Genomic DNA, 27,839 nt, shown 5'->3' with positions numbered 1-27,839 from the left:
CCATCCAAAATTCCAAAAAATAAGAAACACTCCCAATATAAATTTAAACCATCTTATAACACCATGCAACCCACCTGCTTGCTCCAACACAACAATCCATTACAATACCAATTATCAATATCACAGTATATATTATAATGCTTACAAATATTGAAAACAATTAAAATAACTAAACAAATATAATTCAACAATATTCATTCACAATTCCCAAAAATAATTACAAATACTCCCAATATAAATTTAAACCACCTTATAACATCATGTAAGCCACCCGCTTTCTCCAACTCAACAACCCACCACAAACGAGTTATCAACATTACAATATAGAATTTTACAAGAATTTAGTAAGATATGCTCAAGCCAGTACACACCTCTACCAAAGAAATCCAAAGTGACCACAAACAAATAATGTTTAACCTGCCAAAAATAGAAAAATAAAAATATAATTTCTTGTATGTCAATCTATAGAGCCATTTCAAGGCATATTGGAATCTGACATTAAGTTCTTATATGTTGGCTGCAACTATAGTCTTTAGTAATTATATTAGTGGAAGACTTTTTTTGAAGTAATTGTATCAGCTAATTAAACAACACCAATACATAGCTATTATCCTTAAATCAAAGTTTCATGCTATAAAACTCAGTTCTTTCTCTAAGAGACAAACAGTTAGAAACAACCACAGGTTCTTTGAGAAATCACTAAATTTAAAGTTAAGGTGTTCCATTGATCCTCATCTCAAACCTTACAACAAGAGAATCCTTATAATAGCAATTCAATAACTCACTGCAATAACAATTCTCAACAATCCAATATAGAATTAAATGCTGATGTTTACAAGCATTGAAAAAACATATAAAATAATTAAATAAATATTACTCCACATGTGTTATATATCTTTGTTGAAATACTACCAAGGAATTTGATTCAAGTTGTGCTAAGATGAATATTCAAGAATTGCAAATCATACAAACCCCAAATCCATAATACAATCAAATTGGGATCAATATCAAGGTTTTCAAACCCTGACTGTTCATTGAACCGTAAAATGGAGAGGTTTAAGGGTTTTGAGGTCGAATCAGGGTTGAATCGTGATGACGTCATAATTAATTTAATAATTTTTATAAATATATATATAAACATTAAATTAATAAAAAAAATAGAAAAATTAACTAAAATAGTCTAATTCATTTAGAGAAGCTTATTTCTAAAAAATACATAAAACTTACAAAAATACAGTACACAACTACACATTGTTACACACTGTGTGCATAAACTATACATTGTTTCTCATAACTACACACTGTGTGCATAAACTGTATGCATAAACTGTGTGCATAAAACAATGTTAATTCAAACATAAACTGTGCATAAACTGTGTTTGTGTTTGGATTAACATAAACTGTGTGCATAAAACATTGTTAATCCAAACATAAACTGTACAAACACTATATGCATAAACTGTGTGCATTAATTGTGTTTGTTAATCCAAAATACAACCACACATTGTTTCTCATAATACAACTACACATTGTGTATAGCCTTGTTTCTCATAATAATGTTTACCAAGTTACAGTACACAAACACAACTACACATATTTTCTTACAAAAATGCATAAAAACTTATTTCTAAAAAACAATAATAAAACTTTAAACTCCAAGTTACACACTGTGTCTTACAAAAAGACATAGAAATTATCTCTAAAATACAAAATAGAACTTCAAAGTTAAAACAGAATTATTATGATCATAAATCATCAATATCATGATTGTTATCATGCTCATCATCATTCCCTAGAAATCCAGGAGAAGGGCCAACAGGTTGTCCAAATGTTCCCAAATCAATTCCTTCAACCTCACTGCTATCATCTACAGATTCTACACACAAGTTTGAACAAAATAAAAAGAAAAATCATTATAATGTTTACACAAGTTTGAAAAAAATAAAAGAAAAATCACTATAGGTTATCAAATTGTTTACATATAAACTAACCTTTAATATTAGAAGAAGGCCCTGCACTTGCTAGATATGCACCCTCTTCATAAATTGCATTCTCCAACTCTTCATAATTAAGATATGGGTCTTCCTCTTCCACAAATACCCAAAAATCAGTTTTGTCGATACTTGCATAATCAGTGGGGTCAAAATTAAACTTTTTGTTGTAAAGCCTGCATTATAAAATGTCATGCTCATTATTGGAATTTGAAAATAATTAGTAACTAACAATTACATTATATAAATGACTTCTTAAAAATTAATATAATGACGAGATATAGCATTTAGTTACCTATGTCTCAATTGCAAGTTATGATGAACAAACACAAGATCATTGAGTCTTTGATGCTCCAACTTATTTCTCCTCTTAGAATGTATTTGGTCAAATAAACTCCAACAACGCTCACATCCAGAAGAGGCGGAAGTTTGGCTAAGGATTCTAATTGCCAATTTTTGCAAGTTTGGAGTATCAGCACCCCACAACTTCCACCATTCATCTGATTTTCATAACACAACATAATCTAATATTAATCAACATAAACAAACAAACTTTCAATTGAATAAACACTTCAGTTATTCTAACTATAGTGACAAAACTAACTTTCAACATGAACAAAAAAAACTAAGATTTGTTTATAGTATTAAAGTAAACTAATTACTTCTCACCTGGATGAGTGGTTGTGCTTGTTGACAATGCAAAATCTCTATCAAAACTCCCAATACGGTCTCGAAAATATTGGGTTTCCTTAATTACCTTTTCTTTGTCACCATCATATTTTGTCCCAATGTAGTCCAAAACAGCCATATGTATTGTTGGTTTCCGACAAAAATTCTCCTCATCATATTGAAAAGTGGGATTTAACCAATATGCAGCAGCATGAAGATCTTTACGCAGATGTTTGTCCCAACGGTTTTTTATAATTGAGATGTATGGCTTATACAAGTGTTTCTTCATTCGGAAGATCTTCTTGATTCCTAACCGTGCTCTATGCATGCCCTCATACACATATCCTATTGCGGGCCTTTGATCAGAATCAAAAATCCATAACAAACGAATGAGTGGCGATGAAATCTTGACAAGAACATTAATATCATCCCAAAAAGAATTATCTAAAATGATAGAAACTACTTCTTTTGCCTTTGACTCTCTTGCCAATCTATTGTCCACAAAGAACTTGCTAGCCACTAAGGCTTGCAAGTCATGCTTATGCACATGAAGACTTCCAAATGAAAGGAAGTAGTAGCAAATCTTGTTGCTCCTACACAAACAATATCTGTCCAACCAGGTCTCTTCCTCAACCAAGCAATTAAAGTCACATGATTATAAATAAAAACTGTAACTTTGGATGCACGTTTTTTGAGTCTCCACATAAGGCATGTCTCCCATATCCTCAACACAAGATTCAGGCAATATGCTGCACAAGAAGACCAACTAATAGTTTTATACTTTTCACATAACAATTTACCAGCAAATACATAATTGGAAGCATTATCAGTAACCATGTGAACTATGTTTTTTGGACCAACCCATGTAACTACTTCATCAAACAATTTAAATAAGTTTATGGTACTCTTCACAATATGTGAGGCATCAACTGATTTTACAAATACCATTTCCCTCAGACAATAAACAAGGAAATTAATCAATGACCTATGTCTAGTATCTGTCCAACCATCAGACATAAGTGTACATCCAACTTCTGCACAATGCCTATATTGTGACTCAACCAACAACTAAACCTCTTTCTTTTGATCCTTCAACAAAGGGACCCGTACAGCATGATAAGATGGACCTTTGTAACCAGGACCAGCAGCAGTTACGGTATCAATCATCCTTTGGTAGTACACTGAATTCACTACATTAAAAGGAATGCAATTGTCATACAAAAACCTTGCAATAGCCATATTAGCTTGCCTCACCCTTTCTTTACTTTGGAACACACTCTTAAGACCAGGTTGAGCTCCTGGAGTAGTTCTTAGAGCAAAGTAATTATCCACTAGATTTGTACCCTTTCTTTTACCTAAAACAGGTTTTTTAGGCAACCCACTACTAAATACTTCTTGAACATCTTCATCTTCTTGCATATCACTATTTGTGGAAGGCACACTAAACATTTCTTCTTGACATTGTTTCTCAGCTTTTTTCTTCAACTCAAACTCCTTCACATATTCCAACATTTGGTATCTCACATCATGAGAAACCTTTTTACACGATCCAATATCACCTTTTATCCCCGCAAGGTGTTTTTTCATCCTATTAATACCCCCACCTTTATATGTTTGCCTACAATACATACATGTAAAAGTATTTCGTCCCTTCTCATCTGCCCCAAGGCTAAAATGTTCCCAAGCCGGATCAACCTTTTCCCTTACTCTTGAGCTAGACTCCATTACATTGGAATCAACTTCATGTGATGGAGTAAACCCGGTCTCTATTTCTATTTTAATCTAAAAGACTAAACAACCAATCAAACACGCATAGACCCATCAATTTTTGAAATACAGATAGTCAAAGAATCACAACTTCATACATAGAGTCAAATTACCAAACTAATATACACAGAGTCATAGAGTCAAAGAATCACAAATTCACAACTTCATACAAATTTAGTTTGAACCTCAAACTCGGTAATGAGTTTGAGTCATCCTCAAACTCGATAATGGTTATGCAGGAATGATAACAATGACATATCAAAACAAACAAACAGATAATATAAGTTTCTTTTTCTTCTTTCTTTTGGTCAGGTTGGGGGTAAGAGAAAACCAGCCAAGCAAGACACAGACACAAGCAGCCAAGGGTAAATAATAGAACAAAACTACAAACTTTCCCTACTATAAGCTCCTTAGACATACATACAGCATCAAAAACATCAACAATTAATTAACCACCAAGAACATAATGTTTTATTAAGCTCCTTAGAGTGTTTTAATTAATCAACAATTAATTAACCACCAACAATAATTAATTAACCAACAATTAATTAACCATCAAAGACATACATATAGCCAGTAGACCTCATTCTGCATAAAGCAGAAATCCACTTTCCAGGTAACAATTTTCATCAATAAAAGTTATGAAACAGAGATACACAAATTAATTAAGCAGCTTAGTCACCCAAAGGTTATGAAACAGAGATACACAATTTTCATCAATAAAAGTTATGAAACAGAGATAATTGGCAATGATGTGGTCATTATATAGTTTATACCACTTCATCTAATCTATTATCCCAACACATGTACACCATTGATCTATAGGTGCTGATATAGAGAGAATCATAAACTTCAAGCACCTAAAAATTTTGAGAATAATGTAATATACAAATTAGAAACCTATTTTGACAAACAACCAAGACAAACAATACGAAATTCATCCAACTAAATCCATTGTTAAACATGAAAATACAGATTAAGAAGAAAAAAAAAAAAAAAAAACAAAAAGCTTTCCACAATCAACAATAAATTTACAATTGATATGGGCATGATGATAAATATGCAACCCTGTAATATCATGATTAATTACATTCTAAATAGGTTCAATGGACAAGTTAGGGAAAAATGTTAATGAAATCTTGGATGAGTTACTATCTGGTAATTTTGAAGATTTGGAAGGGAATGGAACAATCATTATTTTACAGAAGCGCTTGCAGATCAAACCCATTGATCTAGAGAATCTAAGTCTCCTAGAGTTGCAAGGTGCCTAAAAGATAAATTTGAATTCGTCAAGAGGAAACATAACAAAGCCTCGGAAGGCTTTATCGGACATAGATAATTTGTTAAAAAAGATTAGCAGTAAAACACCTGAGAAGCTTACACAGGAGGCAGAAAACTCTGTTAATAATATAGCTTCACCCACACCCCCAAGAAGTCCACAATCAAAAGATTCAACAATAAACATCTTCAATTGACCCAAATCAATTTACACACTAACACTTCAGATCTATATCATCATCCACAATCAACTTGCAAATATTAACAAAGAAAAAGCAGATTAGAGGTAATAAAGTACCAAACGACGGTGACGGCGACGAGGCAGAGAGTGAGCTGTGACGGGGACGAGGGAGAGAGACAGAGATAAACGTGAGAGAGAGGCAGAGAGTGATTGAAAGAGTGAGGATGAAAGTTCAAAAACGTGTACAAAACACTTTTGAACGTTTAGACCCCCAAAAATTAACTTAACCAACACAAGCAATATGTTAAACAACAAGTGTGCGGAAACTTAACATATGCTATAATGTGAAATAGGTTAAATACTATCTAAGCCATAACATAATAAAATCACAGCAGATAATATAAAGGCAAAGATAGAGAGGAAGGAAGATGCAAACACAAAGACAACACGCGATGTGTTATCGAAGAGGAAACCGAAGACCTCGGCGAAAAACCTCTCTGCCGCCCTCCAAGCGATAATCAATCCACTAGAAAATACAGTTGGGATACAAGGACAGCAATAGACCCTCCAAGCCTAATCTACCCAGTGCACCTAAGCCCTCCAAGCTTCTTGTTCCAACAAGGTTGCGCCAAACCTTTTTCTTTTCTAGCTTCCCGGATTCCGCTACTAGACCGTAGCATCAACCAATGAAGATTGGCTCCTTCCTAACTGCTTCCCAGAACTCCAAACGACTGTCTCACAGAGATGATGATGGTGAGAACCAGGTTTGGTATAATGCCTCTCAAGGTTTTGACAATGGAGAGGAAGAGAGTAAGGGAATTTGAAGAGACTCTAAGGTATAGATTGTGGGTGAAGCAATCTGGTTTTTCTTTAGGGTTTCTCTTTCAAAATTCTCTCTGGAAGCTCTCTTTCAATCGTGGGTTAAAGGGGTATTTATACTGGAGTGGGAGAGGAATGTGAAACGTCAGGTTTTGGCAAAACAGGGGTGGCTCGCGGCTTGATTTCGCGGCTTGACCAAGTCGCGAGATCCAGTCGCGAGTTAACCGTATGGCCAGTTGTCCTGTTTTGTCCTGTAGTGCTCCAGCTAGCATGACTGTTCATCTTCCAGCATGCTTGGCACGTGTGCAGCTTCTGGCGGCTTGCAGCCGCGAGTCCACCCGCGAGTCCCAGCCGCGAGTCTCTGTTTTCTTGCACACTCTTGAGCAAACTTCACTCTATCTCACTCACTACCCTTACAACAAACCCACCTAAATACAGGGTTACTAAATACTGAATTACAAGCAAATTTGGCACGGAATAAAGCCAATTAGATGGTTGAATAAATTCAACCTTACAGAGGAAGAGATCTGGGCTGAGCTACGATGGCGATGAGGGAGAGAGGCAGAGACGAGAGAGTGATTGAGAGAGTGAGGAAGAGGTCATGAGTGATTGAGGGTTTCAGAGTGATCTCAATTGATTTTTGTTTCAGGGTATGCTATAAATGACGTCGTATAGGGGGGGGGGGGGGGAAGAAGAGATGGAACAACGCCGTTTTAAGGCTAAAACAAGGCAACCGTTTGAACTGGTCACGGTTCACAGAACCGGACGGTCGGACCGCGGTCCGGACGGGTCCATGCTTTTTTCGCATGGAACGGTTCTTCACCTTAAACGGAGCATGAAAGTGAACGGTTCAAGGGTTTCCCGATCGGACCGTACGGTTCAGTCTGGGTTTAACAACCTTGATCAATATGTGAAAATAAGTGAAAGAGAAAACACTATATCATGAAGAAGAAAATATCATCATATCAATCAAAACCCACAAAGATTATCAACAAAGATTAGTACAGTAATATTTGTGCCTCAAGCAAGTTTAATCTGCAACATCATACCATTCAAAACTCATTTTATATTCTCGCTCTCCATGCCATAAATGAACAAGTTATAATAATAAAAGAACAAATATTTACAAAAATAATTGAAACCATAGCTATAAATTACTGTATTAAACTCTCTTTTCTTTTTTAGAATCTATAATGATTGATTTTTTTTTTTTTTTTTGAGAAAGTATAATGATTGAACTTGATAACCATGAATGAACACTTATTATTAAAAAATCGAATCCACAGTTATAGATGATTCATCTTGATACTACCCAGATGCATAAAAAGCTAGAAAACAACATATTCAACATCCAAAAATGAAGAAAACCCATCTATAAACATGTCAACTAACAAATATAGCTATTTCCAACTAACCCATATGAGAAAAACAATCAAATCAAGCATAAAAAACACTAATCTTTATATAGAAACTACAACATATCAGACATCCAGTTCCTAATAAGCAGAAATAAAAAGCTATATTTAGAAATTTAAATAAAAAATTACCTTCTACATTTCAAGCAATTTTCTAAAATAAAACTTGAAATAAGAAAAAAAAAAAAGCACATGGAAACAATCAGAGCTTGGAGAAGGAAAATAAAGAAAAATATTTGCAAACTAAAAAATTAAGAAACATAAAAAAAAATTAAATTAAAAAAAAAAGAAGAAGAAGAAGAAGAAGAGGTTTATATATATAAAAATCACCATCGGATTGTAGAGGTGTTGCCGTTGGGTAGGGAGAAACGGCATCAATGGTATTCGTAGGGGCAAAACTCGGTGGCGGCGGTAGAGGGGACAGAGATGGACGCCGAGAGAGTGAAGGGGAGAAAGAGAGAGGAGGCGTCGATAGCTAGGGAGATGGGAGCTCGACAGCGCAGTGAACGGCAGCAATGATGGCAGGGAGAGAGAGAGAGAGAGAGAGAGAGAGAGAGAGAGAGAGAGAGAATTGTGAGGGTTTGATTTAAAAAAATGAACTAGGTATAGTTAATATGTAACATCTTTAGCGAAAAAATTTATTTCGTCGCTATTGCCCACTTTTAGCGACGAGTTCCGGTTTCGGTGCCAAAGGTGCTAGAGTTTTGTTACGATTTTTAGCAACAGAATCCATATTTTGTCACTATAGTTTTAGCAACAAATTTTAATTTCGTCGCTAAAGGTGCCAAATTTTGTTACGATTTTTAGCAACGAAATCCAGTTTTCGTCGCTATAGCATACTTTTAGTGACGAATTTTGATTTCGTTGCCAAAATTGTGACAACTCTTATGTTTTATTTTTTTAGCAACAAATACGTTTCGTCACTATTGATGACCTACAGCGACGAAATCAGGTTCGTTGCCAATGAAAAACCCATTTTTATGTGATTATTTTTAGCAACGATTGTTTTCTGTCACTAATTCTTACTTTTAGCGACTAAATGGGTTTCTTCGCCAATACTATTCATAGCAACACCTACAGCGAAAAAAAATGTTTCGTTACTAAAAATTTCAACTTTTAGTGACGAAATAAGTTGTCGCCATTGATTAATTTAGTTGGTGCCACTTCTTTCCAGTAGTTGCCCTTATTTCAGATCTACAATTGGTGATGAAAATTAATTTTCGTCACCAAAGGTTATTATTATTTTTTATTATTGGCGACGAAATGCATATTTCATTGTTGTATATGACTTTTTGGCGACAAAACAATTTTTCTCACTAATTTTGTCTCCAAAAATACATTTTTTTGTAGTGTTAACACATATCAAAATATATATAAACATCAAACAAATCATATATAACAAGTTAAAGAAACTAAGTTAAGAAACTCATGTATATCCTATTTAACAAAGAAAGAATTCATAGGAAGAACACTCACCTTGCTTTATGAGTTTGAGATTATTTAACCGACCCCTCATTGCCTACAACAGAGATTAGATTGTGGGAACAAGAATAATTAAAGAACACAACAGTTTTTAGGATAATCACAACTCAAGAACAAACTTATAATTGTAAAAGGTTTCGAAAACAAGTTGGATAATAAACTTTCTGCCTTTGAACTAACTAAAGAGAGGTTTTGAATTTGTAAAAAACGTGCAAAGGTGCTGTATGTGTGTTAAGAAAAGATGGAGGCAAAAAATAAACTCTCTCTAGCTAGCCTTTTAATTAGAGACATAAGATGAGTATTTATACGTTAAAACTAGGATTTTTGAGACTTTTTAGAGGCCTTTGGACGTTTCCAAGGGTTTAGGGGCCGGCCCCCATGAAAGAATGATGTTTTGGGGGCCCAAAAATCATGTTTTAATGACCTAGAAATGAGCATGCACACTCATCTTTTGAGGGTGCGCACGCAGTCTTGATTCATGCGTATGCATGCTCCTAAAAAACCCTAATTTTGACTGCTGTGTTGACCTAATTTCAAATGGTCATAACTCACTCAATATAAATCAAAATTAGGAAAAATTTATGTTCAAATTGAAGCTCATGATGTCTACTTTCCAATGAAATAAATCTTATTCAAATATTCTTTGTGTATCAAAAGTTATAGTCAAAATAGTGAGAAAATGTCATTTTTCAACATCGTTTTTAAAGCGAATTGAGCACTTTTGAGTTATGATTACTTCCAACTCAAAGGTTATTAATGGATACAAAATGAGTTTTTATTTTATGAATCTATCCCCCTTAATTGAAAACCTATAAGTTAGTAGGGAGGGGATATTTTGGGATATCCAAGACTTAGAGCCCACTATTTAAATGGCTTGGAATCCCCATAAATAGTAATATAGGTAAAGTTATATTAGATTTATACTATACATGCACATATTCACATACACCACAATTCACACAAACAACAACAACAACATAATAATAATAATAATAATAATAATAATAATAACACACACACACACATAAAATATAAATTTATAATAAGGAGAGAAATACTCACAACTCACAAATACTCACTCTTTACTCTTAGAATCAGATATACTGAGATTGTCAAATAGAGAAGAGTGATGAGAGAGAGAGAGAGAGAGAGAGTACTTTGACAACTCTCCGCTTTCAAAATATGGAACTCATTTTATTTTAACCTAACCTTGACAAATTAAAGTCACTCATAACATCTCACTTGACTCTTAATGCAAGCATGGTATCATGAAATAAGTGTTCATAAAGCTCAGTGGAATTTTATGAGCCAAGCAACCATTATAACTTCTTTAAGCAGCAAACAAATCTATTAAACAAAGATAATAAAACATGAACAAAGATTTCCAGCTCTGAAAAGGAACCCAGATCTAAGGGCAGTTTGATGTGGAGGCAGTATCAGCTGCTGCAACCATAACTGACACCGTTTTAGGAAGAAATTCATTGGATACACTTCTCGGAGATGGAAGTGGAGTGATTTCAGCTGCACACTTTTTTTTTTTTTTTTAGGACTTCATACGTGTGATTTTTGACCTAGCCCACTTGAACCCAGCAATGCATGGCATGGGGCACCCCTGGGTACGTTAGAGTTATCCACATTGTGGCACATCATTTTTGTTGAAGCGTACGACCCAAACCAAGCAACTCCTGGACTCGGAGGTGTGATCTAGTTCGGGACTCCTACCAACGCACCACGGCCCATGGGGGTTTAAGGTTACACACTGGATACCCTCAATGGGATGTCTTGATTCTCTTGAATAAGAAACAAGCGTTTTGATAAAACTTCGAGTGCTTGTCTTGATTCTCTGGAATAAGAAACAAGTGTTTTGATAAAACTTCGAGTGACTCAAGCAAGCACGAACACCATGAATTTGAGAGAAATCAAGTTGATCCACAATATGCACAGTATTCTCCTTTGATAAACAAAGATGCCACAAAATTACATATTCAGCAATTATTTTCAAAATGAGATGTCTTAGTCCAGTGCTCACTTTCTCAGACTCTCCTGGTTTTCTTTCAATGGTATAAAAAATAAAAAAGTGTTCATAAGGCTAAATCAAATAGTTGTGGGTTGTCTACCACGTGCTTCATAATATGTAATCCAACCTTTGAATTTATGTTTTTGGTTGCAGTTCTCACAATTTTATACTTTTTCACTTCTCTGGGAAACAAGATTGGTTCAATAACCCACCATAGGTCGCTGATTTATTTTTTACTGACCATAGCTGGTCACACAAGCATACTGCAAATAAAAATTGTTGGCTCAAAAAATGACTTAAAATTAACAACTAGTTACATAATGTATAACATGATATGACCCTAGATTTAATTAATGGTTACAATCACATGTAACAAGATGGTCTTTTTATTCATATGACTATATTTATAAATGAGATCAACTAAGAATTTTTTTTAATTTTTTTTTTTGGAAAATCAGAAATACTATATATATATATATATATATATATATATAAGATAAACTAAATTGGAATGGTTCTATAGTACACTTACTCAAAAAATGTCTGCATGAAGTAAACTAACACGTTCATCTACTATAAAAGAAAAGGGGGGAAGGGGGGCGGGGGTGGGGAAGTTGAGGTTGGTCTCTTCTCATGTGTAATAATTGATCAGCCATCAACTTCTTTGTAACAATGCTTCACATGTAATTGTAAAAGCCCTGCAGTAATGACCTGCTAATTTAATCCACAGGTTGTTGAGGTCCTTGAGGATATGATCTTTGTTAAAGTGAAAGGGTACTGGTTAATTGATTAAATTGTTAATTAAGTGGTTGGTAGCCATTTAGAGCCTATCACGAAGGTCCATGCTTGGCTACTATTCTAAATGGTATACCTAAGCTTTAAAAGAATTTTAGAACCCAACCCAACTCATCAACCCACAAAAACCACTCCCAAGTATTAGGAGAGTTGGATTTATTGGGTTGGTGAGTTGAATGCACAATCTAGGGATTATGCCATTTTTTTTATATTAAGAGATTAAAGACATGGCCCACAAAATAGCGAAGTCGGAGTTATGATGGACCTTTAAAGGGGAATCACGATGTGAATCAATATAATTATTGAATAGACAGGAGGGAGAGATTTTGAGGCCTATCTCCCAAAAGGCTCAAACAACATCAGTAATCAGTATTTGAGTTAATGACTTTATGTGAATTTTAATTTGAGTAGTGTTTATTACATACATTGTGTGCAAATACACACCCCAATGTTTTAGGCCGTGTGTACAATAGATTTTTCCAATTTATTTTTATCTGGGGTTGAGCCCCAAAGAAAAGGCTTGTTGAGATGGTCTCTCAAACTTCGTCTAAACATGCATTGCATATAATGCATGAGTGTGACTCTGCCAGTGCCGAAGGGCCAACCATTATGGGAGGTCACAAACTCTTTCCAAAATGAATCTTCTAAAGCCTGAAGCATGCCTGGGAGAACTAATTCCCAGTTTATGTTTTTTACACACAAGCCAATGAATAAATGCTCTCCCAAAGCGTGAAATAATGCAACCTTTTGACTTAATCCCAACTTCACACCGTTTGTAATCCATATAGACCTTCAATTTTTTGGGTTGAATAATCCACATAGATAAGATCATCGATAGACCTCACCTACTTTAAAATGATATTATTTAATCTGTAACACTCTTAAACAATGGGGTTTATATATAGTATTATATATAGAGTCTAGACTCAAGAGAAGTTCCAATCGGTGGATAACGAGTACTTGAACGAAATATATATATAAAGTGCATGTTGTAGAGAAAACCAGATGCTGGGAATTAAGAAAACCAGATGTGCTATGAATTAAGAATACATAGAAAGTTCTTACCCAAAAAAAGAAAATAAAAAGAGAATGAGTAATTCTTGTGCCACACCAAAAGGCACAACATTAGCTACAACTCGCCCATGTGGCGAGTTGTGATTGGTGGAAGGGTTGACCTACTATCACCATTCTACCAACCACAACTCGTCACATGGGCGAGTTGTGACCAATGTTGTGCCTTTTGGTTTGACACAAGAATTTTTCAAAAAGAATACGTAGAAGGTAATAAAAAAGTTTATCGAAAAATGAAACGTACAAAGGAGCTGTTGGTTGGTGCCATTTGAAAACCAGCGGTACCACATCATGGTTTTGCCTCCTGGAGTTGGAACCTTATTGGAAGGCAAATATATGGGAACCCTCTGTCCATAAATACCCTCAAAGAACATACCCATCTCTCCACAACGAATTCAAGCAATCTCTGTTCAAACATCAAAGTCAAGAAAGAGTGAAGAAAATTCAAAAACATGTCTTCAACCACTGCCGCTCAAGTCATACGTTGCAAAGGTACTACCTTTTCATTTTTCTGACACTCTTTGTTGTTCTTGTTGTTTTCTAGTTTTAGTCATGCAATTGTTCAATGGTTTTCTTTCCATTTCTTTGTTCTTTTAATATGCCATTTGTTATTGATGAGGATAAAAAGGAGAGAGCCTCATACTGACGGTGTTATGCTGTCTTCAATAAATAGACGGAGCAATAGCTGACGGTTGGATTTGATGGCCTCCAAGACTGACGGTTTGATCAAGTGACGCCCAAAAAGCTGAAGGAGATGCGTTGAGGCCGACGGTCCAATCATGAAGTCGACTTGCTTCCCATGTGATAAGTCAAGAGTTGACTTGTTTCCCACGCAAGAGAATATTCAAAGGGACTCCTATAAGGAAAGGATCCCGGAAAATACGCCCAAAAGGACTCCTATAAGGAAAAGACTTCTACTCCAAGGAAAAGAGGGATGACCCTCGCTACTATAAAAACCTTAGCACTCTCGTTACCCAAGGTACGCATAATTTTACCCTCTCTAGCACTCTAGAGCAGTGAGAATAGTTCTAACTTGACCTTCGGAGGGTATTTGGCCGGTACCACACCGGTGCTCTCTGTTAGGTTACTCCTTCTCGTTGTGCAGGTGCCATTTGCGATCGAGTGAGGAGCGTGCGACTCATTGGTGGTATTGTTTTCGGTATCATCAGTTGGCGCCGTCTGTGGGAACGAGCTTTAGCACGTTCTCGCCTTCAAGACAAGAGAGTTACATGGTACTCACTCGCTCAATGGCGACCAACAACGACATTCAAGAAGAAGAAACTCCTACAACCGCGCTTGAAAGACAGGTGAGGACTCTCGCCGCCGCCGTGGAGCGCCTCACGAAGCAAAATCACGACCTAGAAGAGCAACTGAGACAGAAGGATGCAGCTCCCAACAACCAAGGAGCAGAGCAGGAAGGAACCAGCGCTGACAGGAGAAACCAGGAAGGACCCCAGGCCAGCAACGCCCCGAGCAAACCTGAACGACAGAACACGAGCATCCCCTCCCTCGCGGAAACCACTCCGCCCCTCGTTCTCGCGGAGATGCAAGCCATGAAGGAACAAATGGAGGTTATGATGAATGCTCTCAAGGGACGAGTATCGAGCGACCTTGACGACCTTGTCAACCGAACGGACTCGCCGTTCACCACTACCGTCAACGCCTACCCATTGCCAAGTAAGTTCCGCATGCCGCAGATAGACAGTTATGACGGGGTCAAGGATCCACTGGACCACCTGGAGACCTTCAAAACCCTAATGCACCTTCAAGGAGTAGCGGACGCCATCATGTGCAGGGCCTTCCCTACAACGCTAAAGGGCGCAGCAAGAATTTGGTTCAGTCGACTGGCCCCAAACTCCATCAGCACCTTCAAAGAACTCAGCGCTCAGTTTACCGCACACTTTATTGGAGGCCATCGGTACAAGAAGTCTACGGCTTGCTTGATGAGTATGAAGCAGCGAGAAGACGAAACTCTAAGAGCCTACATCTCCCGTTTTAATAAAGAGGCGCTCTCGATCGACGAAGCTGACGACAAGATACTTGTCGCGGCATTTACAAATGGTTTGAAGAAGGGCAAGTTTTTGTTTTCCATATACAAAAACGACCCAAAAACTATGTCAGAAGTGCTTTATCGTGCCACAAAGTATATGAACGCTGAAGATGCACTCTTAGCTCGGGAAGAGAGGCCTAGAAAAAGAGAACGGCAGGAAGACGGTCGGCAGGACCAAAACCGAAAGAAGGCAAGAACCGCGGACCGAAGGGACGAAAGACGCCCTAAACCCCCGGGGGGAAGGTTCACAAGCTTCACTCCGCTGACAGCCCCGATAGATCAAGTCCTTATGCAGATCAAGGACGAGGAATCGCTGACGTTCCCAGGAAAGCTGAAGAGTGACCCCAACAAACGTTCCCGAGATAAGTACTGCCGATTCCACCGCGACCACGGCCACGACACAGCAGATTGCTATGACCTCAAGCAGCAGATTGAAGCCCTTATTAGACAAGGAAAGCTGCAGAGATTCGTTAGCAAGGAGAGGGCGGATCCCCCCGCACAAGACCAGCACCCCCGACGGGACAATGAGCGACCAAGGCCCCCAATTGGGGATATAAGGATGATCGTAGGAGGGATGACCGCTGCCGGGTCATCCAAAAAGGCCCGTAAGACCTATCTCCGGATGATACAGAATGTTCAACTGACGGGAGCTGTGCCGAAGATAGCAAGAAGAGAAGGTCCCATAATCGGATTCTCAGAAGAAGACGCGCGACGCCTTCACCATCCACATGACGACGCACTCGTCGTCAGCTTGCGTGTAGGAGATTACAACATGCACCGGGTGCTCGTCGACAATGGCAGTTCAGCAGATATCTTATACTACACCGCGTTCCAGCAGATGAGGATCGACAGGGGGCGACTGATCCCAACAAATGCCCCGCTAGTCGGCTTCGGCGGGAGCCGAGTATTCCCATTAGGCGCGGTCACCTTATCCGTGATTGTGGGTAATTACCCCCAACAGATAGCCAGGGACGTGACATTCTTGGTTGTTGATTGCTCATCAGCTTACAACGCTATCCTCGGGCGACCCACGCTCAACTCATGGAAGGCAGTAACCTCCACCTACCACCTAATGATTAAGTTCCCAACTGACTACGGAGTAGGGGAGTTGCGCGGGAGTCAGATGGCCGCGCGCGAATGTTACATAGCCATGGTGGAAATGGAGGATCAGGTTCAAACTTTAAGTATAGAAGAGCACCGGACGGTAACGGAGCCGGTTGAGAAGCTAGAAGAAATACCCCTTGACAGTTCCGATCCTGGCCGAACGACCAAAATTGGAACACTCGCTAACCCCACGACCCGTCAAGAGCTCATAACATTCCTTAGGCAAAATCAAGACGTATTCGCATGGGGTCATGAAGATATGCCAGGAATAGATCCTTCAATCATGGTGCATAAGCTGAATGTGTCGCCCGCCTTTTCACCCGTCAGACAAAAGAAGAGGGTGTTTGCCCCGGAGCGAGACCTAGCCATAGCAGAGGAAGTCAGAAAGCTACGGGAAGCAAGCTTCATCAGGGAAGTGTACTATCCCGACTGGTTAGCAAATGTAGTAATGGTGAAGAAAGCGAGCGGGAAATGGCGGATGTGTGTGGACTTCACCGACCTTAACAGAGCTTGCCCCAAGGATAGCTACCCCCTACCCAGGGTCGATGTCCTAGTAGACTCCACGGCCCGACACCAGTTGCTGAGCTTCATGGACGCTTTCTCAGGATACAACCAAATCCGAATGCACGAAGCCGACCAGGAGAAAACGTCGTTCGTAACTAGCCAAGGCCTATTCTGTTACAAGGTCATGCCCTTCGGCCTCAAGAACGCAGGCGCAACGTACCAAAGGCTCATGAACAAAATGTTCGCACAACAGATTGGGAGGAATGTCCAGGTCTACGTGGACGACATGCTAGTTAAGAGCCGGAGGGAGGAAGATCATCTAGGAGATCTCAAAGAAACATTTGATACACTCCGCTCCTACAATATGAAGCTCAACCCAGGGAAGTGCGCCTTTGGAGTAACGGCAGGAAAATTCTTGGGATTCATGGTGTCTCAAAGGGGAATCGAGGCGAACCCGGATAAGATCCGAGCCATTATGGAAATGACACCGCCAAGAAGTATAAAGGAGGTGCAGAGCCTAAATGGAAAAATAGCGGCACTTAACAGGTTCGTGTCAAGAGCAACGGACAAGTGTTTGCCATTCTTCCGGACATTGAAAAAATCCTTTGAATGGACCAACGAATGCCAGCAAGCGTTCGAAGAATTGAAGATTTACCTCTCCTCTCCACCGTTGTTGAGCCCGTCGCAGCCGGGAGAAGAGCTTTTTCTCTATCTGGCCGTCTCCCCCGCAGCTGTTAGCGCAGCCCTGATGAGAGAAGAAGAAAGAGTGCAAAAACCCGTATACTACGCAAGCCGAGCGCTTCGCGGTGCCGAGGAAAGATACCCGCCGATGGAAAAACTTGCCTTCGCATTGGTTACGGCAGCCCGAAAGCTCAAACCGTACTTCCAAGCTCACACGGTAAATGTCCTGACTGACAAGCCTTTACGGCGAGCAATGAGCAGCCCCGAGGCCGCGGGCCGACTGGCATTATGGGCGATCGAGCTGAGCGAATTTGACATTCAGTATCGTCCGCGGACCGCCATCAAGGGACAGGCTGTCGCCGACTTTATAGCTGAGTTCACCCATGACGAGGACCAGGGGGCAGCAGAGTCCCCTCAATGGAGCATACACACGGACGGATCATCCAACAGGCAAGCCGCAGGGGCCGGCATTGTGTTACTATCACCTGAAGGAGACACCATTGAATGTATGGTCCGTCTAAACTTTCCCGCCACCAACAATGAATCAGAATATGAGGCACTGATAGCAGGACTCGACCTCGCCAAAACAGCAGGAGCCGCAAGGGTAGTCGTCTACTGCGATTCACAGGTCATCACCAACCAGATAAATGGAGACTACGAGTGCAAGAGCGAAAAGATGAAGAAGTACCTTGACGAAGTAAGGACAAGAGTGGGCGACCTGGAAGCCAAAATCATCCAGATTCCCAGAAAGGAAAACGAGCGAGCAGACCGTCTCGCGAAGGCCGCCTCAGCAGAACGAATGGTCGTCCCTGGTAATGTACTCTCCTTTGTACAGCTTTCCCCGCTAATAGATCTCAGCAATATGCAGGAGATATGCTCCGACAGCGGCTGGGCGGCGCCGTTGGTTTCGTACCTAAAAAACGGGGTCTTACCGGACGAGAAGGAAGTTGCGAGGAAACTTAAAATCCAGGCGGCAAGGTTCGTCCTGATAAAAGACGTCCTATACAAGAGAGGTTTCTCCCGACCGTATCTGAGATGCTTGGGTGCGGAAGAGGCGGACTACGTCATGAGAGAAGTACATGAAGGAATCTGCGGAAACCACTCAGGGTCCAGATCATTGGTACACAAGCTTGTACGAGCAGGGTATTATTGGCCCACTATGCAGAAGGACGCCGAAGCCTATGTCAGGGCCTGCGACAAATGCCAACGGTTCAGCAATATTATTAGACAACCAACCGAAGAGCTGACCCCAATGACAGCCCCATGGCCGTTCGCACAATGGGGATTAGACATTATGGGACCATTCCCTACAGCTATGCGGCAGCTGAAATTCCTGGTAGTAGGCATCGACTATTTCACGAAATGGGTGGAAGCTGAAGCTTTAGCCACGATTACGGAGAAAAACGTTCGGAGCTTCGTCTGGAGATGCATCGTATGCAGGTTTGGCATTCCTAGAGTCTTTGTCTCGGATAACGGGAGACAGTTCGACAACGACCATTTCCGGGATTTTTGCTCACAGTTGGGAATAAAGAACCACTACTCCTCCCCCGCCCACCCTCAAGCTAATGGACAAGTCGAAGTCACAAACCGATCCTTGCTCAAGATCATCAAGACTCGGCTCGAGGGGGCAAAGGGTATATGGCCCGAAGAATTGCCAAGTGTACTATGGGCATACAGAACGACGGCAAGAACACCAACAGGAGAAACACCGTTCCGCTTGACGTACGGAAGCGAAGCAGTCATCCCGGCAGAAGTCGGACTCGCAAGCTATAGGGTACACAACCATGATGAGGACAAAAACGATGAAGCTATGCGACTACAGCTCGACCTAGTGGATGAGATCAGGGCAGCAGCAGAACAAAGGCTCGCTAGGTACCAGGATCGCATGGCCAAATACTACAACTCTCGGGTCCGACACAGAGACTTCCAAGTCGGAGACCTTGTTCTTAGGAAGGTCATGGGCGCCGCTAGGGACCCTACCCAAGGGAAACTCGGCCCTAATTGGGAAGGTCCTTACCGAATCTCGTCGTGGCAGAGAAAAGGTACTTACCACCTTGAAACATTGGAGGGACAGAAGCTACCACATCCATGGAACACCGAGCACCTACGGAAGTACTACCAATAGAAGCAGCAGCATGAAGACCAACTTCTTTTATTTTTCAGCAAATTATAGTTTAACTCCTCAGATTTATCGTTTACTTTAGTTTTTTCGCAACAATACTTTTTTTTTAGCCCAAGGGGCAGGGTTTGGTTTTAATTACTTTTATTTAAATGCATGGCAATAAGAGGAGTTTTATTCAGAAATCACTGAAGTATATCTTTCCTCCGACGGTCCACTAAGTTTACGACCCAAGAACGACTAAGTCCATAACTCACGGACCAAGGAAAAACCCGACGGACTAATGAAAGATGTTAAGGCATCAAGGCTAAAAAAGCCAGAAAAAACAATGGTCCGAGAAGGCTAAAGCTAAAAGCTGACGGTCCAATAGATATATGGATCAAGCCTTCAAAACCGACGGACCAACGGAGATGTCAAAAGGCATCGAGGCTAATCGCCATCAAAATAACGGACCGAAAAAGCTAAAGCTAAAAGCTAACGGTCCAAAAAATAGAGTTCTCATATGGATCGGGCCCTCAAAACTGACGGTCCAATGGATGAAAATTTATATGGTTGACGGTCAACTTACTGACGGTCTTACCAAAAAATGAGACTACGGACCAACAGAGATGTCAAAAGGCATCGAGGCTAATCGCCATCAAAATAACGGACCGAAAAAGCTAAAGCTAAAAGCTAACGGTCCAATGAATAGAGTTCTCATATGGATCGGGCCCTCAAAACTGACGGTCCAATGGATGAAAATTTATATGGTTGACGGTCAACTTGCTGACGGTCTTACCAAAAAATGAGACTACTTACAAATAAATTTCTCCAACCAACAAGCCTGTAAAGATGACGAGCTAACCAAAAAGGCTAAAATACAAAATAATAGACGATCACATTAAAATTAGTCAAACAATAAAAAGACAAGTGTATATGTGCAAAGTAACGGACAACAAGGGATAGATTGAATTACAAACGAAAAGCCCCAACAAACATACGGGCACTTAAAGACATTGTTCAAAAATTACAACTAATGAAGGATTAAGCGGCAGGAGCGTCCTTGGAGACCCCGTCAGCTTTATCCTTCACAATCTGATCTGAAGGCCCAGCAGGGGTAGCAACAGCAGGCTGGGCCAGAACAACCCCAGCGTCGTTAAGCAAGGAATCCAAGCTAAGGGGTTCGTCATCTCTGTCAGCGGCAGGAGTCATTGGAACGGAAGTGTCCATGGTGATTCCAGACAGATCCAGCTCCGGATAAGCTAACGACACTTGCTTCAGACAATCATCAAAACCTGCGCCATAGTAATCAGCACAAGAGTCGATGAAGGACTGAGTTGTCTTGAACTTTTCAACTGCGTCAGCCCCAGCCGTCACCACCTGCGCACGCAGAGACGAAACCTCCTCCTCAAGTCTCTTCTGCTCACCCTCTGCTTCTCCTAGCTTCTCCTTCACATCCTTCAGGTCTGTGTTTAAGAGACGGACGGCCTCCTTGTATTGCGCCTGCTGATCCATCAAGGTGGAGTTGTGCCTCCTCACCCGAGAGACGACGCCTTCTTTGGCCATGCAACGATCTTGGAGTGCTTTAACACGAACCAAGGCCTGAAGGAAATACAACCGTCAGCTATTAAGCAAGGAAAAATATCAGATTAATCAAAGTAGGAAACATACCCATGCAATATCAAAGAAGGCTGACGCCCCCAGGTCATCCGTCCCAAGCTGAGCACAAGGATCCAGATCCGTCTGTTTGATAAGAGACTCCAGACTCTCGACAGCATGATCTTTGTGAGTCAGCAAGCAACGGGGCCCCTCAATGACAGGACCAGAAGAAGTCATCACTCCTTTCCCAGCACCGTGACTAAGCTTGGGAGGTGACTTCTGGGAGGGCGCGTCCGTAGGAGTGACGGCCACCTTCTTGGAAGGAGGATCATCCTTTCCGTCAGATTTCCTCTTGATTGAGCCCTTCAAGGAGGAATGAGGAGTTGACGCTCCATCCTTCCCCTTAGCTTTATCTTCTTCCTTCTTACGGGCGGCAGCGGCCCTCACCCTTTGCTTCGCAGCCTCCATCTCTGCAAAAAGAAAGCTAACGGATAAGTAATCTGACGGATGAATAGTAGCAGACGGATTAAATAACGCATTTACTTACGTTTTCTTGAAAATTCTTCCAACTTCCGTGCTTCGACCGTCGGCTCAGGACCACCACAATACAAATGTAGAGTGTCTAGGGTTATCAAGTCCCTACACCTACGTTGCTCAAGTGAGATGGTGAGTATCCGACGGATGAAATCCCTCTGTTCGTCAGACACCTCCGGACGAGTGATGGCTGAGACAAGGAAACAGTGTTAAAAAGAGACGGTGAAAATGAAAAGCGACGGTAAAAAGAAAGAGACGGGGGCAACCTGACTCCCTAATATAAGCCCAAGTGTTATCAAAATAACCCCCGGGCAACTTATCCCATTCATCCGGGCGACACACCCAGTCCGTCCCTTTAACAAAGAAAAATCTATTTTTCCAATTCCTATTTGAATCCGGCATATCAAACACCAATCTTAAGTTCTTTTCACGAGGTGCGAAGTGATATGTCCCCTTGGCGGATACTTTGTGCTGGGGTCTGTAGCAGTAAAAGAACTCGTCTAGCGAAAGTTGACGGTTCCCCTCACTCAAGCGACCCCAAAGAACCTCAGCTCCAATAAAGATCCTCCAGGCATTCGGAGAGATCTGGCTGACGGACAATCCTAAGAAATCCGCCAGCTGACGGTGTAAAGCCGTCAGTGGGAGCCTAAGGCCAGCTGCGAACATGGCGTCATACATCCCCACATCAGCCGTCCTCCCTGTATAACACTTCTCATTCTTTTTAGGGAGACGGAGGGGAATGTGATCTGGGATCTGGAAACGGATACGCAACTCAGAAAAAACTCTGTTGCTCATCTTTGGGAGAAATTTATTGACGGCCCACTCCTCTGGAAGGATGAAGGGACGGTTACCTCCAGAACTCCCTGAAGTTCCCTCACTGGACTCTTCGTCATCCTCATCCTCATTACCGTCACTACTAACCTCGCTACCGTCACCCCTATCTTCGTCACTATCGATCTCTACGTCACCTTCCTCCCAGGTCCCGTCGTCAACAACTTCCTTGTCGACCCTCTCGACCTCAACCTCACTTAACACCTCTTCCCTGACTCCCTCAACACGGTCCTCTACGTCAATACTAAGGGATTGGGCGGACGTTTCTCTTCCTGACGACTCCAAAAAGCCGTCGGACTCTTGACCTGAGCCAAAGACTTCGTCGTAGCCCGCTCCATCGCGGACTGACGACTGATCACTCGACGCGTCACTTGACATCTGACTACCTACAAGTGACGGATACACCCTAAGTTCCTAGACTGACGTTCTCAATAAAAGAAAAAATTCTTGGGCAAAAATAAAAATAAAAAGGAAGCAGAAAGGAAAAGGAACTTACAGGTGAAATAGATCTTGAATAAATAAAACAAAGTGTGACGGTATTGGTAAGAGCTGACGGAGCGAATCGTGAGTAAAAGCGACGGGTTCTCTCTTGAAAGATCTTCGAGGTTGAAATAGCGAAATAAGGCTGTGAGGCGTGATATTTATATAAGGGGAAAACGCACGAAACGCGAGGCGACGCCTGTGCCAGAAACGAGACCAACTATCGCGCGCCACGTGACCTTGCATTAAATAGCTCGCGGCCCGAGGAATCATTCGTAATTCTTCTTTAGAAATAACTCCACATGCTGACGGTTCTAAACGTCAAGCATATAGAGTAGGGGGCAACTGATGAGGATAAAAAGGAGAGAGCCTCATACTGACGGTGTTATGCTGTCTTCAATAAATAGACGGAGCAATAGCTGACGGTTGGATTTGATGGCCTCCAAGACTGACGGTTTGATCAAGTGACGCCCAAAAAGCTGAAGGAGATGCGTTGAGGCCGACGGTCCAATCATGAAGTCGACTTGCTTCCCATGTGATAAGTCAAGAGTTGACTTGTTTCCCACGCAAGAGAATATTCAAAGGGACTCCTATAAGGAAAGGATCCCGGAAAATACGCCCAAAAGGACTCCTATAAGGAAAAGACTTCTACTCCAAGGAAAAGAGGGATGACCCTCGCTACTATAAAAACCTTAGCACTCTCGTTACCCAAGGTACGCATAATTTTACCCTCTCTAGCACTCTAGAGCAGTGAGAATAGTTCTAACTTGACCTTCGGAGGGTATTTGGCCGGTACCACACCGGTGCTCTCTGTTAGGTTACTCCTTCTCGTTGTGCAGGTGCCATTTGCGATCGAGTGAGGAGCGTGCGACTCATTGGTGGTATTGTTTTCGGTATCATCAGTTATGATTATCTCAACCCTTTGTCCCTTGTTGGGTTTGTGCCATGAGCTTTTGTCGTTCCCAAAAACTAGAATTTTTGGAATGGGATATACTATTTGTGTACCAAAAATAATAATCAATACAACGACATGTTTTGCTTTTGATTGTCCCATACAAATTGAACTCCTGTGTGTTTGACACAAGATAATAACAAGGAAAAACAGTTACCATTAGGAACAGGGCTACTTAAGAAGTTTGAAGCAGGTACCGGAATTGACTGAATGTGACCATTTTCTATTATCGTCTTGTTTAGGATGATACATTCGTAGTTTGTAAATAAAGTTTCTCTAAATTTAGGCTTTACATTGCAATTTCACCATGAAGTCCAATTGTCCAAACAAGCCAGGGTTGTCCAATGTTTTGGAAGAAATTTGAGGGCATTCCATCTTTGTTCTTAACAGTAGTCATACTTCTTAGCTTTCCCCAAGCTGGCAGTCTTATGTTTTAGCAGTGTCAAAACTACATCCTATTTATTTATTTTTTATTTTTTATTTCGAAAACTAAGTATTTGATGGATGTGCATTGCAGCTGCTGTAGCATGGGAAGCTGGAAAGCCACTAGTGATAGAAGAAGTGGAAGTGGCACCACCACAGGCCATGGAGGTTCGTCTCAAGATCCTCTTCACCTCCCTCTGCCACACTGATGTTTACTTCTGGGAAGCAAAGGTAATCACATTTTGATCATATATATATATATATATATATAATATTTATGAGTGTGTATAGAAATGCGTTATTCTGGTGAATAATTACTTTATGTGCTAGATATTCTTAAACCGATTGATTTTTGAATATGCAGGGACAGACTCCATTGTTTCCTCGCATATTTGGTCATGAAGCTGGCGGGTAAGGACATTTCAAGAAGAGAAATAAGATTTAGAACATACTAGCTACAATCAAATAGTTTTAATTATGTTTCAGTTCCTTTCATATACAATTGAATACATTTATCTAACTATGTAGTTGTGTTTCTGGTGATTTTGGTACTTTAGGATTGTTGAGAGCATTGGTGAGGGTGTGACGGACCTCAAACCTGGTGACCATGTGCTTCCTGTCTTCACTGGAGAGTGCAAGGAGTGTCGGCACTGCAAATCAGAGGAGAGTAACATGTGTGACCTCCTGAGGATAAACACTGACCGAGGCGTGATGCTCAATGATGGCAAGTCGAGATTTTCAATTAATGGACAACCCATTTACCATTTTGTTGGGACTTCCACCTTTAGTGAATACACTGTGGTACATGTTGGTTGTGTTGCCAAAATTAATCCTGCTGCTCCTCTAGACAAAGTTTGTGTTCTCAGCTGTGGAATCTCAACGGGTCAGCATTAGAAGCATTTCTGTTATTTCATATATGTAAAATGATTGTCTATTTCTTTTTCTTATTAGTTCAAATTGAGTTTTGTAGGTCTTGGTGCTACCTTGAATGTTGCAAAACCAAAAAAAGGGTCAACAGTAGCAATTTTTGGATTGGGGGCAGTTGGTCTAGCTGTGAGTCTCTCCTCTCTTGCACAACAGTAGCAATTTTTGGATTTTGGATTGAAGCTCTTTTGGTGTACCTCTTTTTGGAATTCTCTGTTGCTTGTGCTAATGAGAAGACTACTTTTGTTGTTTTACATGATTAGGCTGCTGAAGGGGCTAGAATTGCTGGTGCTTCAAGGATTATTGGGGTTGATCTGAATGCTAAGCGTTTTGATGAAGGTTAGTGAGATACAAGATTAACATGCAATGTGTTATTAGGGAGTGTTGTTTTCTGTTTTTTTTTTTTTATATGCTCATTTTACTTGTTCTTGTCAACACAACAGCCAAGAAATTCGGTGTCACTGAGTTTGTTAACCCAAAAGACCATGACAATCCTGTTCAAGAGGTTTGTTTTCCTTGTATATATATATTTTCAAAGTTGGTTCTGTGATGAATAAGCAAACATGAACTTTACAATTTCTCTAACATTTTTTCTTGTCTTTAGGTGATTGCTGAAATGACTGGTGGGGGAGTTGACCGAAGTGTTGAGTGTACTGGAAGTATCAATGCTATGATTTCTGCATTCGAATGTGTTCATGATGTAATTCCCTATGAGCTCTTTCTCTAGTTATTTGATAAAAATTATGGTGAAAGATTTAGGACGTAGTGTTTGTTTCTTTGTAGGGATGGGGTGTTGCAGTACTTGTTGGCGTCCCGAACAAAGATGATGCATTCAAAACTCATCCAATGAATATCTTAAATGAGAAGACTCTCAAGGGTACGTTTTTTGGCAATTACAAACCACGATCGGACCTACCTTCTGTGGTTGAAAGGTACATGAACAAGGTATGCTAATCCTCCTATAAATTGTTTATCAAAAAAAAAAAAAAATCCTCCTATAAATTAATTCAGTATGATTTATTGGATCATTTTGCGTACTAATAAATATGTGTTGAAATTCATCTTGGAGTTAGAATTTGGTTCCAATGAGCATCACTGCCTGCACTATTTAATTAGATAAGGACATTAAAATGATTAGTAGAATGTTATGCAAGTTTCAACTGTGCTTTGGCCGTGCAAATCTAAAGAGAGTAAAAGAAAACAAAAACCTAAGAATATAAAATGAAATTGAAGTGGATCTCTTTAAATTCCGAAATAGCATCAGTGCTTTTTTCTTTTCTTTTTTTGTTCTCTGAATTTGTTTATTTACTCATTATTTCAAAGAATCACCTGCACAGTACATGACTTGGTTTTTTTAGTAAATATATGAAGTCAAATTGAAAAGGCCTTTGTCTTTTTTTTACCTTGCTCAAAAGGATTGTGTTGTTTGCTCTCACTCTTACAATTTATAATGTAAACAGGAGCTTGAGCTGGAGAAGTTCATTACCCATGAAGTCCCATTCTCAGAGATCAACAAGGCCTTTGAGTATATGCTTAAAGGTGATGGTCTCCGGTGTATCATCCGCATGGATGCATAGAATAGAATTGAGATGATAAGTACTTAGTGTAACTAAAAAAAATAACTTTATTGCTTCTTGTGGGAAAATTGGTTGATTCTAATGTTTCTCCTTTGCACTGTGTATTAAAGAATCGAAATCACTATTTGCAGCTTGTATAATAAAGTCAAGTATTTTCACAATTCTGTAATGAATTTCAGCCAATTTTCTGTTGTTGTGTCTTCATGACTTTATTCATATCCTCATGAAAATGCAAGATGAACTTATTTTTTTGAAGTATGAATTTGTTTTGTTTGTGTAGTCCGGTTAGATAAAGATTACGTAATTGTGTACACCCCTTTCAAATAGACCCGGTCATTGTTAAAGGACAAACGAAAAACTACAAATGAGAGTGTCCATTTTCAAGGAAAATTTTTGCTAAATAGTATAATTTTAGGAAACTTTTATTAAATAGCACATGACCAAACTTATTTAGTTATGTAGCACATTTTTTGAACTTGAGTTCCAACTGTAACTTGAGAATACTAAACTTGAGTTCCAAGCATTATGTTTGATCAGATTGCCATAATGCCTGGAACTCGAGTTTGGTAAACTTGAGTTTCACTTGGAACTCGAGTT

General features: G+C 40.2%; 1 protein-coding gene across 1 annotated transcript; it reads left to right on the top strand.

Annotated features, from left to right (window-relative positions):
- The first annotated feature begins 13,758 nt into the window (after positions 1 to 13,758).
- Positions 13,759 to 27,497, top strand: LOC126733345 (alcohol dehydrogenase 1). The gene is made up of 10 exons (XM_050436591.1): positions 13,759 to 13,977; positions 24,836 to 24,972; positions 25,106 to 25,152; positions 25,299 to 25,624; positions 25,712 to 25,794; positions 25,929 to 26,004; positions 26,109 to 26,170; positions 26,270 to 26,365; positions 26,449 to 26,610; positions 27,126 to 27,497. Exons 1-10 carry the CDS (start codon positions 13,938 to 13,940, stop codon positions 27,240 to 27,242), a joined length of 1,146 nt encoding a protein of 381 aa, XP_050292548.1. The 5' UTR covers positions 13,759 to 13,937; the 3' UTR covers positions 27,243 to 27,497.
- Positions 27,498 to 27,839: the final 342 nt, after the last annotated feature.

Source organism: Quercus robur, chromosome 6, assembly GCF_932294415.1.
Source record: "Quercus robur chromosome 6, dhQueRobu3.1, whole genome shotgun sequence".
In the NCBI taxonomy this organism is placed as follows: Eukaryota; Viridiplantae; Streptophyta; class Magnoliopsida; order Fagales; family Fagaceae; genus Quercus; species Quercus robur.
The sequence above is the reverse complement of the archived record's forward strand: the minus strand, read 5'-3'. Positions and strand labels throughout refer to the sequence as shown.